Source organism: Anguilla anguilla, chromosome 2 (genome assembly GCF_013347855.1).
Source record: "Anguilla anguilla isolate fAngAng1 chromosome 2, fAngAng1.pri, whole genome shotgun sequence".
In the NCBI taxonomy this organism is placed as follows: domain Eukaryota; kingdom Metazoa; phylum Chordata; class Actinopteri; order Anguilliformes; family Anguillidae; genus Anguilla; species Anguilla anguilla.
This window is the reverse complement of record NC_049202.1, coordinates 76259498-76279840: the sequence shown is the minus strand read 5'-3', so window position 1 is coordinate 76279840 and position 20343 is coordinate 76259498. Positions and strand designations below refer to the sequence as shown.

At 49.2% G+C, this 20343-nt stretch overlaps 1 protein-coding gene across 3 annotated transcripts in view; it reads left to right on the top strand.

The window, feature by feature from the left end:
- The first annotated feature begins 1493 nt into the window (after positions 1 to 1493).
- kif19 (kinesin family member 19) overlaps positions 1494 to 20343 on the top strand; it is a 46171-nt gene continuing 27321 nt past the window's right edge. For 2 of the 3 annotated variants that reach the window (XR_004763029.1, XM_035397801.1), the window contains exons 1-2: positions 3691 to 4268; positions 9934 to 10014. Coding sequence is in view for 2 of the 3 variants with exons in the window: in XM_035397801.1 (XP_035253692.1) it covers positions 4230 to 4268; positions 9934 to 10014 (120 nt within the window). In the remaining variant the exon portion in view is untranslated. Of the gene's footprint in view, positions 1566 to 3690; positions 4269 to 9933; positions 10015 to 20343 lie in introns of those variants that run through there. The other variant, XM_035397811.1, reaches the window with a different exon arrangement.

The following is a 20343-nucleotide window of genomic DNA, read 5'->3' as shown; positions in this document are numbered from 1 at the left end:
CCTTTAACACTAGTTATAATCCTACTCTTTCCTTTAACACTACCTATAGTCCTACTCTTTCCTTTAACACTAGTTATAGTCCTGCTCTTTCCTTTAACACTAGTTATAGTCCTACTCTCTACTTTAACACTAGTTAGAGTCCTACTCTTTTCTTTAACACTAGTTATAATCCTACACTTTCCTTTAGCACTAGTTATAGTCCTACTCAAACAAGGTTTTTCGTTTACTATGTATTAGCTCAACAACAGAGTTACAAAGGTGTCTGAGATGACTTGTCCTGGAAGGATAATATTTGTGGATCTTTTCACAACCTCTGATGTGACTGTATCATTATCAATTAAAGGTTAGTTGCACCAGTGCAGCTAAACCGGAGCTCTGAAATAGCCTATTAGCACTCAAACCAGCTGATGCTTGCCTCATGTAACTTTAGAATGGAATTATGGAGAGTTGTTTAAGTTTCATGCAGGTATTGTTGCCTGTATGCAAATACAGTAGCCATACAATAGGCTTTGCTGAATTAATTCTAATCGAGTAGGATTGTTAAGTATACTGCAGGTTCCAGGGTTCTGTGGTGGCACAATGACCTCAATAATCTGGAAGAAAAGGACCCCAAGTAAAAACTTTCACAACCTTTGACTGATTTGTGAAACCTATAATTTTTTTTTTTTTAATTTTTAAACTATATTCTATAACTTCTCATGGACTTAGTATATGCTATTCAAAGTAATGTTGCCACATAACCAAATCACATATTTATCTAATAAAGGGTATATTCAATACCCCATTATGTGCCTGGAGATCCCTTCTGCTCATCAACCAAAACTGTAGATTAATTTCAATCCAAGTGTACCTAGACAAGGATCCCTTGTGTTAATATTCCTTCAAAAATCTTGCAACTCAAAATTGTGAACAGATATACACTGTTCGTTTTTCAATATGAAACTACTGGTGCTCCTAAATTTTGGTGGGTGTTTCTAAATTTTTGCTGGTGCTCTGAACTTTTTGAATACAAAAGAAAGTTCATTTTGAGTGCTGTCTGGAAGATAGGAGAATAGCCTGACATAGAGGTAAAAAGAATATAGGAAAATATCAAAAACTATGCGATCTTGGGCACTTCATAGGCATACATAGCTGCCCTTCAATGTATGCTGTTCTGGCTCTGAATTTCCTGTATCACAGAAGAAGGATAAGTCAGATGTCTCCACCTAGTGGTAGACACAAGCAACATTAGGCTCAGTCATCCATCCAACATCATCCATCCATCCATTACCTATACCTGCTTACCCTGGCCAGGGCTTAGCTGGAACCCATCCCAGCATGCATTGGGCCAGAGGCAGGAATACACCCTGGACAGGCCGCCAATCTATCGCAGGCCACGCATGCCATTCAGTCGCACACTCATACCTATGGGCAATTTAGAGTCTCCAATTAAGCTAACCTGCATGTCTTTGGACTGTAGGAGGAAACCGGAGTACCTGGAGGAAACTCACGCAGACAAGGGGAGAACATGCAAACACCACGCAGAAATGCCCCGAGATTCGGACCCAGGACCATCTTGCTGTGAGGTGACAGTGCTACCCTAAGATGATTTTGTGATAAATTTATGTTCACTGTGCTGTCTGCAGTGTCGGGTGAGAGGCACTTGGGGGCGCTAGCGATTACACTGTCACAAGTTCACTGTCATCACCCTGAAATACGCAGTTTTGCAGAATTAAAGGTAGTTAATATTGCAATAACATGCCAGGCGTACATATGCTAATGCTTAACATGCCGTTTTGAATTTTACTACACTATTTGAGAACCCGCAGTGAGCACAAGCCCAAATATAGAAGCAAAGCTACACGTCTAGAAGGGTGAAGATTTAGGTTGACAGGTGTTTTAGAAATTAGACTATAAAGCAGAATTTCAGCCCTTAGCTCCAATCTATTTGTCAAAAGTGGCACCTCATTTCAGCTCAAATAGAGTGTACTTCCTTGCTTTTTGAAGTTATAGTAACATATAAAAGAGAGACATGATTTCTTATCCGTTTGGTTTATAGATAATTTACTTGCATAGGTGAGCTAGCATTTCCTATATAAATGTTTTACCACTATCTGTTTTGCATTTGGAACATCTTATCAATGCTACATGTAGAGGTAAACTTTATCTGTTTTACATGTGGGACAGCTTATCAGAGGGCTGCACGGTGGTGCAGTGGGGAGCACTGTCTCCTCACAGCAAGAAGGTCATGGGTTCGAATCTCGGCTTGGGGCCTTGCTGTGTGGAGTTTGCATGTTCTCCCCAATATCTGTTTGGGTTTCCTCGGGGTACCCAGATTTCCTCCCACAGTACATGCAGGTAGGCTAATTGGAGACTTTAACTTGCCTGTAGGTAGGAGTGTTTGAGTGAATGGTTTGTATGCCCTGGTTCTATCTGTGTGTGTGTATGTTTCTTCCTAATGTCTGAACAAAATTTACCTTTTGCTAATTTCCATTTATGCCCCCTTGTTCTAACAGAACTCAACCTTAAAAATCTCTTGTAGTTCACTTTGTTGATCCCTTTTATGAATTTAAAAGCCTCAATCAAATCAACCCTAAGTCTCCTTTTACTAAGCTTGAAGAGGTTAAGCATCTTAAGTCTTTCCTTATAGCTTTTATTTTTCATACCAGGAATCAATCTGTTGCTCTTCTTTGAACTTTTTCCAGAGCCTCTATATCTTTCTTGTAGCACGGTCCCCAGAAATGCACACACTACTCCATGTGTGGTCTAACAAATGTATTGTATTAGATAAGTACAACTTCCTTGGATTTACACTCAATACTTTTGTCTGTATATCCCAGCATCCTGTTGGCCTTTTTCACTGCTACAGCACAGTGCCCGGAACCAGAAAGTCTTTGATCAACCATTACTCCCAAGTCTTTTTCATACTGAGCACATTCCAATTTTGTTCTGTCCATAAAGTAATCTTCCTAACGTTTCTATTTCCCACATGCAGAACTTTACATTTGGCTATGTTGAATTTAAATTGCCAGGTTTTCACCTACTTATGGATTTTGTTTAAGTCTTCTTGGATTACTTTACTAGATTCCAGACTATTAGCTGGACCTCCCAGTTGTGGATCATCTGCAAATTTTATTAATGTACTTTCTGAAATGTATTCACTCAGTCACTTCTGTGTTGGTAATAAATGCTTTATTTCAAACCAAGACAATGTGTGCCGCCATGTTCGGCTCAACGTTCTCCTCTCAGCCCGCCACAGGGAAAACCAATTGAACCCCAGGAAATTGATTATCTAAGGCACTGCTGCAATCACCTATTGATTACACCTCACTTTCTATGTCCCTGTCAAGGTCATTGATATAAATGAGAAAGAGCAGAGGCACAATAAGCACAATATGAACATATTAATTCTATTCTTCATGGCATGCATAGCTATTTCAGACAATGTGGTTTAAGAATCTTTCTAAATATGAAAGCACCTACTTAAGGGCTTATTAAAATTCTGGGGTTGCAATTGTGATTGGAACTAAAAACAGCATACGCAGGTGTGCCCCAGGACCGTGTTTGGGAACCAGTGGCCAAGACTTAATTATAAAAGTGGCTTCATAACAGGTAAAAGGGGTGATACAGTCCGCGCGCTTAGCCGCCAGCAGGTGGCACAGCGCGTCACCTGAAATAGGGGGGAAAAAACGCGTTGACTAGGCATCAGGCTCCAGCGACGGGGGCTATTCGAGCCCGCGAGGAATGCTTTTGTGTACAGTTCAGCGCGGGTCTCTAAGGCGATCAGGAAACAACACGGCGCGAGGCCACGGCTCCCCAGGGACGCACCTGCTATCACGCGCCCATATCTGCATCCAGACCTGCGCCGTGTTTGCCTGCCATAGGCTGAAGGCGATAGCGTTGCTAGCGAACCGTCATGGAAATTACACCGCAGCATTAATGTATTTGATGACTAGGTTAAACGCCAATATGTCGATTGATGCGCTCGTTTTCGAGCATTAGCAGTACATTTCAAAGTGTGCTACGCGTTCTTTTCGTTGTTGCTGTTTTTTTTAATAGCAGGAAAGCTACTGAAGTGAGAAAGTTGGAAGTGCTCTCCTAGACGGGCAACACAGGTGTTCCGGACGACATTTCAAAGCTTTTATATTTGGACCAGTGCAGTTTTTCTACTCGATTTCGGATGGTTGTCTGTTTTAGTGCTGGATAATTCTGTTTTTAACCTGGACAAGTGCGCACCTGTCGCAGAAGGTATGAAAGACACGGGGGAATCTAAAGACCATCAGCTTACAGTAAGTGGAGCTAAATTATGTATCAATCTCTCGAGTTTGATCATTTGCTAATTATATGACAGCTGTAGTTGTGCCGTCCTGTACAAACCTCTAAACAGCCTGTAGATGAAAATTCTGAGACATTGACGGCCAAAGCCGCAGAAATGACAACATACTGATGTTATCTGAGTGTTATAAGTTCAAATCGTAGAAGTGTAGAAATGTCATGGATATTAGTGTAAATGAACATAGTCATCAACATTTTTTCACATTTTTCTGTGTTTTGTTGTATTCCTTTAAATTGTGACATCTGATGACCAAAAATACAAGCATTATTCTCTGCTGTTGTGTCCATTGACCTCAAATGTGATAATTCAAACTGTGTTTCCAGTCTGTTTTCCTGTCTGTATTTTGTTGGATGTTAAAGCTAATTTCTGAATAGCGACAGCAGCAGGAGCCAGTTAATACTGGACTTTGCTTGCTGACCTTCCAGAGCAACTATAAGGGACAGTAACCTGCAGCACCGTGTGAGGCACTGAACACTAACCTGCACATTAACACCAGCTGGCTGGCTGAGGCCTGAACACTAACCTGCACATTAACACCAGCCGGCTGGCTGAGGCCTGAACACTGACATGCACATTAACACCAGCCGGCTGGCTCAGGCCTGAACACTAACATGCACATTAACACCAGCCGGCTGGCTCAGGCCTGAACACTAACCTGCACATTAACACCAGCTGGCTGGCTCAGGCCTGAACACTAACCTGCACATTAACACCAGCCAGCTGGCTGAGAACTGAACACTAACATGCACATTAACACCAGCCGGCTGGCTCAGGCCTGAATACTAACATGCACATTAACACCAGCTGGCTGGCTCAGGCCTGAACACTAACCTGCACATTAACACCAGCCAGCTGGCTCAGGCCTGAACACTAACGTGCACATTAACACCAGCCGGCTGGCTCAGGCCTGAACACTAGCATGCACATTAACATCAGCCGGCTGGCTCAGGCCTGAACACTAACCTGCACATTAACACCAGCCGGCTGGCTCAGGCCTGATCTCTAACCTGCACATTAACACCAGCGGCTGGCTCAGGCCTGAACACTAACCTGCACATTAACACCAGCCGGCTGGTTCAGGCCTGAACACTAACCTGCACATTAAGCCGGTTGGCTGCTCACAGAGCCTCTGTGTTCTGGGTGCAGGCAGTGCTCACAGTGTCTCTGTGTTCTGGGTGCAGGCAGTGCTCACAGAGCCTCTGTGTTCTGGGTGCAGGCAGTGCTCACAGTGTCTCTGTGTTCTGGGTGCAGGCAGTGCTCACAGTGTCTCTGTGTTCTGGGTGCAGGCAGTGCTCACAGTGTCTCTGTGTTCTGGGTGCAGGCAGTGCTCACAGTGTCTCTGTGTTCTGGGTGCAGGCAGTGCTCACAGTGTCTCTGTGTTCTGGGTGCAGGCAGTGCTCACAGTGTCTCTGTGTTCTGGGTGCAGGCAGTTCTCACAGTGTCTCTGTGTTCTGGGTGCAGGCAGTGCTCACAGTGTCTCTGTGTTCTGGGTGCAGGCAGTGCTCACTGAGTCTCTGTGTTCTGGGTGCAGGCATTGCTCACAGTGTCTCTGTGTTCTGGGTGCAGGCAGTGCTCACAGTGTCTCTGTGTTCTGGGTGCAGGCAGTGCTCACAGTGTCTCTGTGTTCTGCGTGCAGGCAGTGCTCACAGTGTCTCTGTGTTCTGGGTGCAGGCAGTGCTCACAGTGTCTCTGTGTTCTGGGTGCAGGCAGTGCTCACTGAGTCTCTGTGTTCTGGGTGCAGGCAGTGCTCACAGTGTCTCTGTGTTCTGGGTGCAGGCAGTGCTCACAGTGTCTCTGTGTTCTTGGTGCAGGCAGTGCTCACAGTGTCTCTGTGTTCTGGGTGCAGGCAGTGCTCACAGAGCCTCTGTGTTCTGGGTGAGGGCAGTGTTCACAGAGCCTCTGTGTTCTTGGTGCAGGCAGTGCTCACAGAGCCTCTGTGTTCTGGGTGCAGGCAGTGCTCACAGTGTCTCTGTGTCCCTTCGATGCTGTAGAAAACCACCGTCCTGCTCAATTTCACTGCTGGATGCTGGGTCATAGTAAAGTGTTTGTCCTGGGGTGCTGGGTCACAGTAAAGTGTTTGTCCTGGGGTGCTGGGTCACAGGAGCGGCCTGCAGCTGCCACCCATGCATTTATGCACACATGTAGCTGAAATGTCAGATCATGTTCACCCCTGGGCCAGTTAAATAATTAAGAGTTACAGTTGGCTCCAAACGCAGCCACAGATATGGTCTGCTTAGCCACCCCTGTACTAGTGTGTATCTACTTTACACAGTTGTACATGCATTGATCTGCTGTTTGACATTTGTTCTATTGTCCACTCCTTTAAAGTGATGTGAGTGGTAGGTTATTTCATTAGTGAGAAATATGAATTTTAAAATAATGTGTGTTTTAATGTCTTTTGTTTGATGCTGATTCATTGCCCCTAATTTCAAAAGCTAAAATTATTGAGTCAGTAGGGATCTATGAGAGGGATGAACCGTTTGAATGAACCATATTTCAGCTAGTAAGGGTGTAAATTGACTGTGTTTCAGTCAGTCAGTAAGACTCTAAATGGACTGTGTTTCAGTCAGTCAGTAAGGCTCTAAATGGACTGTGTTTCAGTCAGTTAGTAAGGGTCTAAATGGACTGTGTTTCATTCCGTCAGTAAGGGTCTAAACGGACTGTGTTTCAGTCAGTCAGTAAGGGTCTAAATGGACTGTGTTTCAGTCAGTCAGTAAGGGTCTAAATGGACTGTGTTTCAGTTAGTAAGGCTCTAAATGGACTGTGTTTCAGCCAGTAAGGCTCTAAATTGACTGTGTTTCAGTTAGTAAGGGTCTAAATGGACTGTGTTTCAGCCAGTAAGGCTCTAAATGGACTGTGTTTCAGTTAGTAAGGGTCTAAATGGACTGTGTTTCAGCCAGTAAGGGTCTAAATGGACTGTGTTTCAGCCAGTAAGGCTCTAAATGGACTGTGTTTCAGTTAGTAAGGGTCTAAATGGACTGTGTTTCAGTTAGTAAGGCTCTAAATGGACTGTGTTTCAGTTAGTAAGGCTCTAAATGGACTGTGTTTCAGCCAGTAAGGCTCTAAATGGACTGTGTTTCAGTTAGTAAGGCTCTAAATGGACTGTGTTTCAGTCAGTAAGGCTCTAAATGGACTGTGTTTCAGTAAGTAAGGCTCTAAATGGACTGTGTTTCAGTCAGTAAGGCTCTAAATGGACTGTGTTTCAGTCAGTCAGTAAGGCTCTAAATGGACTGTGTTTCAGTCAGTAAGGCTCTAAATGGACTGTGTTTCAGTCAGTCAGTAAGGCTCTAAATGGACTGTGTTTCAGCCAGTAAGGCTCTAAATGGACTGTGTTTCAGCCAGTAAGGCTCTAAATGGACTGTGTTTCAGTCAGTAAGGCTCTAAATGGACTGTGTTTCAGCCAGTAAGGCTCTAAATGGACTGTGTTTCAGTTAGTAAGGGTCTAAATGGACTGTGTTTCAGTCAGTAAGGCTCTAAATGGACTGTGTTTCAGCCAGTAAGGCTCTAAATGGACTGTGTTTCAGTCAGTAAGGCTCTAAATGGACTGTGTTTCAGTCAGTAAGGGTCTAAATGGACTGTGTTTCAGTCAGTAAGGCTCTAAATGGACTGTGTTTCAGTCAGTAAGGCTCTAAATGGACTGTGTTTCAGCCAGTAAGGCTCTAAATGGACTGTGTTTCAGTCAGTAAGGCTCTAAATGGACTGTGTTTCAGTCAGTAAGGCTCTAAATGGACTGTGTTTCAGTCAGTAAGGCTCTAAATGGACTGTGTTTCAGTCAGTAAGGCTCTAAGTGGACTGTGTTTCAGTCAGTAAGGCTCTAAGTGGACTGTGTTTCAGTTAGTAAGGCTCTAAATGGACTGTGTTTCAGTCAGTAAGGCTCTAAATGGACTGTGTTTCAGTCAGTAAGGCTCTAAATGGACTGTGTTTCAGTGAGTAGGGCTCTAGATGGACTGTGTTTCAGTCAGTCAGTAAGGCTCTAAATGGACTGTGTTTCAGTCAGTAAGGCTCTAAATGGACTGTGTTTCAGCCAGTAAGGCTCTAAATGGACTGTGTTTCAGTCAGTAAGGCTCTAAATGGACTGTGTTTCAGTCAGTAAGGCTCTAAATAGACTGTGTTTCAGTCAGTAAGGCTCTAAGTGGACTGTGTTTCAGTCAGTAAGGCTCTAAGTGGACTGTGTTTCAGTCAGTAAGGCTCTAAATGGACTGTGTTTCAGTCAGTAAGGCTCTAAATGGACTGTGTTTCAGTGAGTAAGGCTCTAGATGGACTGTGTTTCAGTCAGTCAGTAAGGCTCTAAATGGACTGTGTTTCAGTCAGTAAGGCTCTAAATGGACTGTGTTTCAGCCAGTAAGGCTCTAAATGGACTTTTTCAGTCAGTGAGGCTCTAAATGGACTGTTTCAGCCAGTAAGGCTCTAAATGGACTGTTTCAGTCAGTAAGACTCTAAATGGACTGTTTCAGCCAGTAAGACTCTAAATTGACTTTTTCAGTCAGTAAGGCTCTAAGTGGACTGTGTTGCAGTCAGTAAGGCTCTAAGTGGACTGTGTTTCAGTCAATAAGGCTCTACGTGGACTGTGTTGCAGTCAGTAAGGCTCTAAGTGGACTGAGTTGCAGTCAGTAAGGCTCTAAGTGGACTGTGTTGCAGTCAGTCAGTAAGGCTCTAAGTGGACTGTGTTGCAGTCAGTAAGGCTCTAAGTGGACTGTGTTTCAGCCAGTAAGGCTCTAAGTAGACTGTGTTTCAGCCAGTAAGGCTCTAAGTGGACTGTGTTGCAATCAGCCAGTAAGGCTCTAAATGGACTGTGTTTCAGCCAGTAAGGCTCTAAGTGGACTGTGTTTCAGCCAGTAAGGCTCTAAGTGGACTGTGTTGCAGTCAGTAAGGCTCTGAGTGGACTGTGTTTCAGCCAGTAAGGCTCTAAGTGGACTGTGTTTCAGCCAGTAAGGCTCTAAGTGGACTGTGTTGCAATCAGCCAGTAAGGCTCTAAATGGACTGTGTTGCAGTCAGTAAGGCTCTAAGTGGACTGTGTTTCAGCCAGTAAGGCTCTAAGTGGACTGTGTTTCAGCCAGTAAGGCTCTAAGTGGACTGTGTTTCAGCCAGTAAGGCTCTAAGTGGACTGTGTTTCAGTCAGTAAGGCTCTAAATGGACTTTTTCAGTCAGTAAGGTTCTAAATGGACTGTTTCAGCCAGTAAGGCTCTAAATGGACTGTTTCAGTCAGTAAGGCTCTAAATGGACTGTTTCAGCCAGTAAGGCTCTAAGTGGACTGTGTTGCAGTCAGTAAGGCTCTAAGTGGACTGTGTTTCAGTCAGTAAGGCTCCACGTGGACTGTGTTGCAGTCAGTAAGGCTCTAAGTGGACTGTGTTGCAGTCAGTAAGGCTCTAAGTGGACTGTGTTGCAGTCAGTAAGGCTCTAAGTGGACTGTGTTGCAGTCAGTCAGTAAGGCTCTAAGTGGACTGTGTTGCAGTCAGTAAGGCTCTAAGTGGACTGTGTTGCAGTCAGTAAGGCTCTAAGTGGACTGTGTTGCAGTCAGTAAGGCTCTAAGTGGACTGTGTTGCAGTCAGTAAGGCTCTAAATGGACTGTGTTGCAGTCAGTATGTAAAGTGAATGTTAATGTGTTACCTGGTCTCCAGGTAGCGTTGCGAATCCGCCCGCTGAGCGAGGCTGAGCGTGAGGAGGCTGCGACTATCGTGGCTCATCGAGTGGACGAGCAGGTAAGGCACCTGCACACTTACACACCTGCACAACTGTCCACCCTCACCCTCACTCTCACCCACACCCTAACCCTTACCCACCCCCTCATTCTCACCCTCACCCTACCCACCCTCACCATTACCCAAACTCTCACCCTGCCCACCCTCACCTCCTCACCCTCACCCTGCCCCCCCTCAACAATACCCAAACTCTCACCCTGCCCACCCTCTCCTCCTCACCCTCACCCTGCCCACCCTCACCTCCTCACCCTCACCCTGCCCACCCTCTCCTCCTCAACCTTACCCTCACCCTCACTCTGCCCACCCTCACCCGCACCCTGCCAACCCTTACCTCCTCACTCTCACCCTGCCCACCCTCACCCTCCCCCTCACCCTCACCCTGCTCACTCTCACCTCCTCACCCTCACCCTGCCCCCCTTTTCCTCCTCACCCTCACCCTGCCCACCCTCACCATTACCCAAACTCTCACCCTGCCCACCCTCTCCTCCTCAACCTCACCCTCACCCTCACCCTGCCCACCCTCACCCGCACCCTGCCTACCCTCACCTCCTCACTCTCACTCTGCTCATCCTCTCCTCCTCAACCTCACCCTCACCCTGCCCACCCTCACCCTCCCCCTCACCCTCACCTCCTCACCCTCACCCTGCCCACCCTCACCATTACCCAAACTCTCACCCTGCCCACCCTCACCTCCTCACCCTCACCCTGCTTACCCTCTCCTCCTCAACCTTACCCTCACCCTCACCCTGCCCACCCTCACCAATACCCAAACTCTCACCTTGCCCACCCTCACCTCCTCACCCTCACCCTGCCCACCCTCTCCTCCTCAACCTCACCCTCACCCGCACCCTGCCAACCCTCACCTCCTCACCCTCACCCTGCTCATCCTCTCCTCCTCACCCTCACCCTGCCCACCCTCACCTACTCACCCTGCCCACCGTCTCCTCCTCACCCTCACCTCACCTTGCCAACCCTCTCCTCCGCACCTTTATCCTCACCTCCTCACCCTGCCCACCCTCACCTCCTCACCCTCACCCTAACCCTCACCCTGCCCACCCTCATCTCCTCACCTTCACCCTGCTCACCCTAACCCTCACCCTCACCCTCACCTTGCCCACCCTCACCCTAACCCCGACCCTGCCCACCCTCACCTCCTCAGCTTCACCCAGCCCACCCTCACCTCCTCACCCTCACCCTCTCCCTAACCCTGCCCACCCTCACCCTAACCCTGACCCTGCCCACCCTCACCCTCACCCGGCCCACCCTCACCCTCTCCCTAACCCTGCCCACCCTCTCCTCCTCACCCTCACCCTAACCCTCACCCTGCCCACCCTCAGGTCCTCACCCTAACCCTGCCCACCCTCACCCTCACCCTCTCCCTAATCCTCACCTTCTCACCCTAACCCTCACCCTGCCCTGTGGGATGAGGGTTCCTGTGTGTGTGTGTGTGTGTGTGTGTGTGAGAGAGTGTGTGTGTGTGTGTGTGTGCGTGTGTGTGTGTGTGTGTATGGGTGTGTGTGTGTGTGCGTGTGCGCGTGTGTGTGTGTGCGTGCGTGTGTGCGTGTGTGTGTGTGTGCGCGTGTGTGTGTGGGTGTGTGTGTGCACGTGTGTGTGTGTGCGCGTGTGCGTGTGTGTGTGTGTGTGCGTGTGTGTGTGTGCGTGTGCATGTGCGTGCGCGTGTGTGTGTGTGTGTGTGCGTGTGCGTGTGTGTGTGTGTGTGCGTGTGTGTGTGTGCGTGCGCGTGTGCGTGCGCGTGCGTGTGTGTGCGTGTGCGTGTGCGTGCGTGCGTGCGTGCGCGTGCGTGCGCGTGCGTGCGCGCGTGTGTGCGTGTGTGTGTGCGTGCGTGTGTGCGTGTGTGTGTGTGTGCGCGTGTGTGTGTGGGTGTGTGTGTGCACGTGTGTGTGTGTGCGCGTGTGCGTGTGTGTGTGTGTGTGCGTGTGTGTGTGTGCGTGTGCATGTGCGTGCGCGTGTGTGTGTGTGTGTGTGCGTGTGCGTGTGTGTGTGTGTGTGCGTGTGTGTGTGTGCGTGCGCGTGTGCGTGCGCGTGCGTGTGTGTGCGTGTGCGTGTGCGTGCGTGCGTGCGTGCGCGTGCGTGCGCGTGCGTGCGCGCGTGTGTGCGTGTGTGTGTGTGTGTGTGTGTGCGGAGTGGAGTGGGCTAGGGAGTATTCAGTGTTCCGGGCAGAGGGAAGGGAGTGTTCTGGGGCGGGGCTGCTTTGTGGGGGGGGCGGGGCTGTTCTGGTGGGGTGGGGGGGCTCTCGGGGGGCGAGGCTTTGCTGTGGGGGGGATGGGGCTGTTCTGGAGGACGGGGGTGTTCTGGAGGGTGGGGCTGTTCTGGGGTGGGGTTGTTCTGGAGGGTGGGGCTGTTCTGGAGGACGGGGGTGTTCTGGAGGGTGGGGCTGTTCTGGGGTGGGGTTGTTCTGGAGGGTGGGGCTGTTCTGGGGTGGGGTTGTTCTGGAGGGTGGGGCTGTTCTGGTTGGAGGGAGATTTGCAGACAGGGTTTCTGCTCAGTTGCAGTGCTGGAGGTCCGCCTGGGCCACACCCATGCAGAGCCAGTCTGAGCAGCTGTTTGTGCTGGAGGAAGGGCCATATGGAGCAGGGATTAGCTCCTGCCTGCAGTGCTCTGTCTGGCTGACTGGCGGATCCTCTCTCAGCCTATGGGGTTGGTCGGCACGCATCATGTGACTCACAGCATCCCAGCTGCTTCCTCCCTGGGTGGGGCTGCTGGGACTGGGCTGCAGTCTCACCAGCGGCTCCAGCGGTAAATGGGTTTGCTAATGGTTTGGTAATTGAAAGGCCCATGGGAGTTTTTATGGGAGCAGAGTCAGGTGTGTTGTGATCTATTCCTGTGATCTGCAGTGTCTCCTTGGTGTGATGAATATGACCCACACTCTGCTTTTCACACAGTAACCCCGCCCACTCTGCCCTCCACACAGTAACCCCGCCCACTATGCCCTCCACACAGTAACCCCGCCCACTCTGCTTTTCACACAGTAACCCCGCCCACTCTGCTTTTCACCCAGTAACCCCGCCCACTCTGCTTTTCACCCAGTAACCCCGCCCACTCTGCTTTTCACACAGTAACCCCGCCCACTCTGCCCTCCACACAGTAACCCCGCCCACTCTGCTTTTCACACAGTAACCCCGCCCACTCTGCTTTTCACCCAGTAACCCCGCCCACTCTGCCCTCCACACAGTAACCCCGCCCACTCTGCTTTACACACAGTAACCCCGCCCACTCTGCTTTCCACACCGTAACCCCGCCCACTCTGCTTTACACACAGCAACCCCACCTACTCTGCTTTTCACACCGTAACCCCGCCCACTCTGCTTTACACACAGTGACCCTGCCCACTCTGCTTTTCACACAGTAACCCCGCCCACTCTGCTTTTCACCCAGTAACCCCGCCCACTCTGCTTTTCACCCAGTAACCCCGCCCACTCTGTGTTCCACACTGTAACCCCGCCCACTCTGCTTTACACACAGTAACCCTGCCCACTCTGCTTTACACACAGTAACCCCGCCCACTCTGCTTTCCACACTGTAACCCCGCCCACTCTGCCCTTCACACAGTAACCCCGCCCACTCTGCTTTTCACCCAGTAACCCCGCCCACTATGCCCTCCACCCAGTAACCCCGCCCACTCTGCTTTCCACACAGTAACCCCACCCACTCTGCCCTCCACACAGTAACCCCACCCACTCTGCTTTTCACTCAGTAACCCCGCCCACTCTGCCCTCCACACAGTAACCCCGCCCACTCTGCTTTCCACACAGTAACCCCGCCCACTATGCCCTCCACACAGTGACCCCGCCCACTCTGCCCTCCACACAGTAACCCCACCCACTCTGCTTTTCACACAGTAACCCCGCCCACTCTGCTTTTCACCCAGTAACCCCGCCCACTATGCCCTCCACCCAGTAACCCCGCCCACTCTGCTTTCCACACAGTAACCCCACCCACTCTGCCCTCCACACAGTAACCCCACCCACTCTGCTTTTCACTCAGTAACCCCGCCCACTCTGCCCTCCACACAGTAACCCCGCCCACTCTGCTTTCCACACAGTAACCCCGCCCACTATGCCCTCCACACAGTGACCCCGCCCACTCTGCCCTCCACACAGTAACCCCACCCACTCTGTGTTCCACACAGTGACCCCGCCCACTCTGCCCTCCACACAGTAACCCCGCCCACTCTGCCCTCCACACAGTAACCCCGCCCACTCTGCTTTCCACACAGTAACCCCGCCCACTATGCCCTCCACACAGTAACCCCGCCCACTCTGCCCTCCACCCAGTAACCCCGCCCACTCTGCCCTCCACACAGTAACCCCGCCCACTCTGCCCTCCACACAGTAACCCCGCCCACTCTGCTTTCCACACAGTAACCCCGCCCACTCTGCCCTCCACCCAGTAACCCCGCCCACTATGCCCTCCACACAGTAACCCCGCCCACTCTGCTTTCCACACAGTAACCCCGCCCACTCTGCCCTCCACACAGTAACCCCGCCCACTCTGCCCTCCACCCAGTAACCCCGCCCACTATGCCCTCCACACAGCAACCCCGCCCACTCTGCCCTCCACCCAGTAACCCCGCCCACTCTGCTTTCCACACAGTAACCCCACCTACTCTGCTTTTCACACAGTAACCCCACCCACTCTGCCCTCCACACAGGGAGTGCCCTCCTCACTCACTGTCCCTGTGCTCCTTACTCTCCCTGTGCTTTCTTCTCATTGGTACTGACCAATAAGAAATGTGTGCATGTGTGTGTGGCTTTAAAAAGCCCTATGTTTGTGTGCGTGTGTGTGTGTGTGTGTGTGTGTTACTGTTAAAAGCACTGTGTGTGTGTGTGTGTGTGTGGCTGTTTATAGTACTGTGTGTGTGTGTGTGTGTGTGTGTATGAGTGCATGTGTCTGTGGCTTTATAAAGCACTATGTTTGGGTGTGTGTGTGTGTGTGTGTGTTACTGTTAAAAGCGCTGTGTCTGTGTGTGTGTGTGGCTGTGTTCATACACAGAGGGATGGTTTATGGGAAGGCTTTGTCTCCATGGCAACACCCAGACAAGGTCAGGGCCATTGTTTGTCTTTGTGTGCTGGAGGAATATCACCTCCAAGGTGTGGGCGGGGGCTGGGTGGGGGCTGGGCAAGGGCATGGGGCCAGACTGGGGAAGTGGAGGACGGGGGGTTGGCTGGTGCGGCATGGGTGGACGTGGGGGGACAGGTGAGTTAACTGTTCTTATTTAAATGTGGAAACAGGACAATGTTCACAGCAAACAATATTCAAAGATAAGCTCAATGACGGTGGTGCCTAACCCCAGTGTAACTCAAAACAAAGAGTGGAGTAACACTGTGAAATTAAAGATAGCACATGCAAATATAATAAATTATACATTTTTTACATAAAATTATCACAGCATGAAACCTGACATTTCAACCCCTCCCCTATACCCTGCCCCAGAATAAATAAAACCCCTCCCCTTACCCTGCCCCAGAATAAATAAAACCCCTCCCCTATACCCTGCCCCAGAATAAATAAAACCCCTCCCCTATACCATGCCCCAGAATAAATAAAACCCCTCCCCTATACCCTGCCCCAGGCTAAATAAAACCCCTCCCCTTACCCTGCCCCAGAATAAATAAAACCCCTCCCCTATACCCTGCCCCAGATTAAATAAACCCCTCCCCTTATCCTGCCCCAGAATAAATAAAACCCCTCCCCTATACCCTGCCCCAGAATAAATAAAACCCCTCCCCTTACCCTGCCCCAGAATAAATAAAACCCCTCCCCTTACCCTGCCCCAGAATAAATAAACTCCTCCCCTATACCCTGCCCCAGAATAAATAAAACCCCTCCCCTTACCCTGCCCCAGAATAAATTAAACCCCTCCCCTATACCCTGCCCCAGAATAAATAAACCCCTCCCCTTACCCTGCCCCAGAATAAATAAACCCCTCCCCTTACCCTGCCCCAGAATAAATAAAACCCCTCCCCTTACCCTGCCCCAGAATAAATAAAACCCCTCCCCTATACCCTGCCCCAGAATAAATAAAACCCCTCCCCTTACCCTGCCCCAGAATAAATAAAACCCCTCCCCTATACCCTTCCCCAGAATAAATAAACCCCTCCCCTTACCCAGCCCCAGAATAAATAAAACCCCTCCCCTTACCCTGCCCCAGAATAAATAAAACCCCTCCCCTATACCCTGCCCCAGAATAAATAAAACCCCCCCCCTTACCCTGCCCCAGAATAAATAAAACCCCTCCCCTATACCCTGCCCCAGAATAAATAAACCCCTCCCCTTACCCTGCCCCAGAATAAATAAAACCCCTCCCCTATACCCTGCCCCAGAATAAATAAACCCCTCCCCTTACCCTGCCCCAGAATAAATAAACCCCTCCCCTTACCCTGCCCCAGAATAAATAAAACCCCTCCCCTTACCCTGCCCCAGAATAAATAAAACCCCTCCCCTATACCCTGCCCCAGAATAAATAAAACCCCTCCCCTTACCCTGCCCCAGAATAAATAAAACCCCTCCCCTATACCCTTCCCCAGAATAAATAAACCCCTCCCCTTACCCTGCCCCAGAATAAATAAAACCCCTCCCCTTACCCTGCCCCAGAATAAATAAAACCCCTCCCCTATACCCTGCCCCAGAATAAATAAAACCCCTCCCCTTACCCTGCCCCAGAATAAATAAAACCCCTCCCCTATACCCTGCCCCAGAATAAATAAACCCCTCCCCTTACCCTGCCCCAGAATAAATAAAACCCCTCCCCTATACCCTGCCCCAGAATAAATAAAACCCCTCCCCTTACCCTGCCCCAGAATAAATAAAACCCCTCCCCTATACCCTGCCCCAGAATAAATAAAACCCCTCCCCTATACCCTGCCCCAGAATAAATAAACTCCTCCCCTATACCCTGCCCCAGAATAAATAAAACCCCTCCCCTATACCCTGCCCCAGAATAAATTAAACTCCTCCCCTATACCCTGCCCCAGAATAAATAAACCCCTCCCCTTACCCTGCCCCAGAATAAATAAAACCCCTCCCCTATACCCTGCCCCAGATTAAATAAACCCCTCCCCTTATCCTGCCCCAGGCTAAATAAAAAATGTGGCTCTGGGATGTCATTAGCATAATGATAGGATGGCAACAGGTGTTCATGCACACGGCTACCTTAGCAAACACACTGCCTGAGGGGAGCATACTGTAGGTCTGGAACCTCTTTGAGGGTATGCCATCACATACTGGGGAATGACATTACACTGAGGGTATGCCTTCATATACTGGGGAATGACATTACACTGAGGGTATGCCTTCACATACTGGGGAATGACATCACACTGAGGGTATGCCTTCACATACTGGGGAATGACATCACTTTTTGATGGTATGACTCATACCTGGGTCAAATACAAATATGTATTTGTATTTCTATTTGAAAATGCAGTTAAATACTGTATATATTTGAAGTATTTTTAAATACATTTACACATTAAATACTTTGATTTATTTTAATTATTCTCATGGAAAACCAAATACTTTCCCAAAAAGGGAAATTGGACTGGGGCCATCAGCAGTCACCTGACACATTCTCCTCAAAATACTGTCCTCTAATTAGACTAAATGCTCAGCTGATAGGTTCACGCATATCCAGTGCTTTTCATGTCTTTCAAAAGCTTGGTGCAATTGCACAAGTTGCACCACTGGCCTTATGTTGTGAAAGTATTTTCAAATAATTCCATTAAATAAAACACTTTGTATTTGAAAATTCAGTATTTTAAATGTTTCTTTAAGACTTATTTGAAAGTTATTGCAAATACATGCAAATGCTCCTTAAATGAATTTTCAAATACATTTTTCACTTTAAATACTCAATATTTGTAAATGCTGGATTTAAAATAATTTCTACATAAGTATTTAAAAGTAATTAAAATACTTTAAATATGTATTTGACCCAGGTCTGGTATGACTTGAGATTGTCAGGTGTAATAGCACAATACACTTATAGCATTAAAATAGCGGCACGCATTTGATCAGTATTCAGTTTTGTAATATGTAGGCATTGCCTTTAGTACAACTCCCCAGACATGTACACAATTTCTCACAATAACTGTGAATACACTCATTTAATTTCAGCATCAGTAGAATCACACACACATGCACACACGCACACACACACACACTCTCTCTCTCACACACGCATGCACACACACACACACACAATTTATAGATCTTTGTGCGAGGCTGGTGACTCACTGATCCATTTGCTGTCATTTAATGCACATGCATGCAAGCAACCTGTCGTCTACAGGAGAAAAACGCATGAATATTTTAGCAGTGCCCCATGTCTAAGCAGAAATTCAGTTAGCAACTTCCTGGCATCAGTGCACAACCTCATGTGCTAAAGATGCTGGCGTGGTGCTGGAAACCTGATCTGTCTCCTCAGTATCCTGCTTTACCCAGGAGCACAACTGTCTGTGTCCTCAGTATCCTGCTTTACCCAGGAGCACAACTGTCTGTGTCCTCAGTATCCTGCTTTACCCAGTGACACAACTGCCCATCTGCCTCCTCAGTATCCTGCTTTACCCAGGAGCACAACTGCCCATCTGCCTCCTCAGTATCCTGCTTTACTCAGGAGCACAACTGCCCATCTGTCTCCTCAGTATCCTGCTTTACCCAGTGACACAACTGCCCATCTGTCTCCTCAGTATCCTGCTTTACTCAGGAGCACAACTGCCCATCTGCCTCCTCAGTATCCTGCTTTACCCAGTGACACAACTGCCCATCTGTCTCCTCAGTATCCTGCTTTACCCAGGAGCACAACTGTCTGTCTCCTCAGTATCCTGCTTTACCCAGTGACACAACTGCCCATCTGTCTCCTCAGTATCCTGCTTTACCCAGTGACACAACTGTCTGTCTCCTCAGTATCCTGCTTTACCCAGTGACACAACTGCCCATCTGTCTCCTCAGTATCCTGCTTTACCCAGGAGCACAACTGCCCATCTGCCTCCTCAGTATCCTGCTTTACCCAGGAGCACAACTGCCCATCTGTCTCCTCAGTATCCTGCTTTACCCAGGAGCACAACTGCCCATCTGTCTCCTCAGTATCCTGCTTTACCCAGGAGCACAACTGCCCATCTGCCTCCTCAGTATCCTGCTTTACCCAGTGACACAACTGTCTGTCTCCTCAGTATCCTGCTTTACCCAGTGACACAACTGCCCATCTGTCTCCTCAGTATCCTGCTTTACCCAGGAGCACAACTGCCCATCTGTCTCCTCAGTATCCTGCTTTACCCAGGAGCACAACTGCCCATCTGTCTCCTCAGTATCCTGCTTTACCCAGTGACACAACTGCCCATCTGCCTCCTCAGTATCCTGCTTTACCCAGGAGCACAACTGCCCATCTGCCTCCTCAGTATCCTGCTTTACCCAGGAGCACAACTGTCTGTGTCCTCAGTATCCTGCTTTACCCAGTGACACAACTGCCCATCTGTCTCCTCAGTATCCTGCTTTACCCAGGAGCACAACTGCCCATCTGCCTCCTCAGTATCCTGCTTTACCCAGGAGCACAACTGCCCATCTGTCTCCTCAGTATCCTGCTTTACCCAGTGACACAACTGCCCATCTGTCTCCTCAGTATCCTGCTTTACCCAGGAGCACAACTGCCCATCTGCCTCCTCAGTATCCTGCTTTACCCAGGAGCACAACTGCCCATCTGTCTCCTCAGTATCCTGCTTTACTCAGGAGCACAACTGCCCATCTGCCTCCTCAGTATCCTGCTTTACCCAGTGACACAACTGCCCATCTGTCTCCTCAGTATCCTGCTTTACCCAGGAGCACAACTGCCCATCTGTCTCCTCAGTATCCTGCTTTACCCAGGAGCACAACTGCCCATCTGTCTCCTCAGTATCCTGCTTTACCCAGGAGCACAACTGCCCATCTGTCTCCTCAGTATCCTGCTTTACCCAGGAGCACAACTGTCTGTCTCCTCAGTATCCTGCTTTACCCAGTGACACAACTGCCCATCTGTCTCCTCAGTATCCTGCTTTACCCAGGAGCACAACTGTCTGTCTCCTCAGTATCCTGCTTTACCCAGGAGCACAACTGCCCATCTGTCTCCTCAGTATCCTGCTTTACCCAGGAGCACAACTGCCCATCTGTCTCCTCAGTATCCTGCTTTACCCAGTGACACAACTGCCCATCTGTCTCCTCAGTATCCTGCTTTACCCAGGAGCACAACTGTCTGTCTCCTCAGTATCCTGCTTTACCCAGTGACACAACTGCCCATCTGTCTCCTCAGTATCCTGCTTTACCCAGGAGCACAACTGC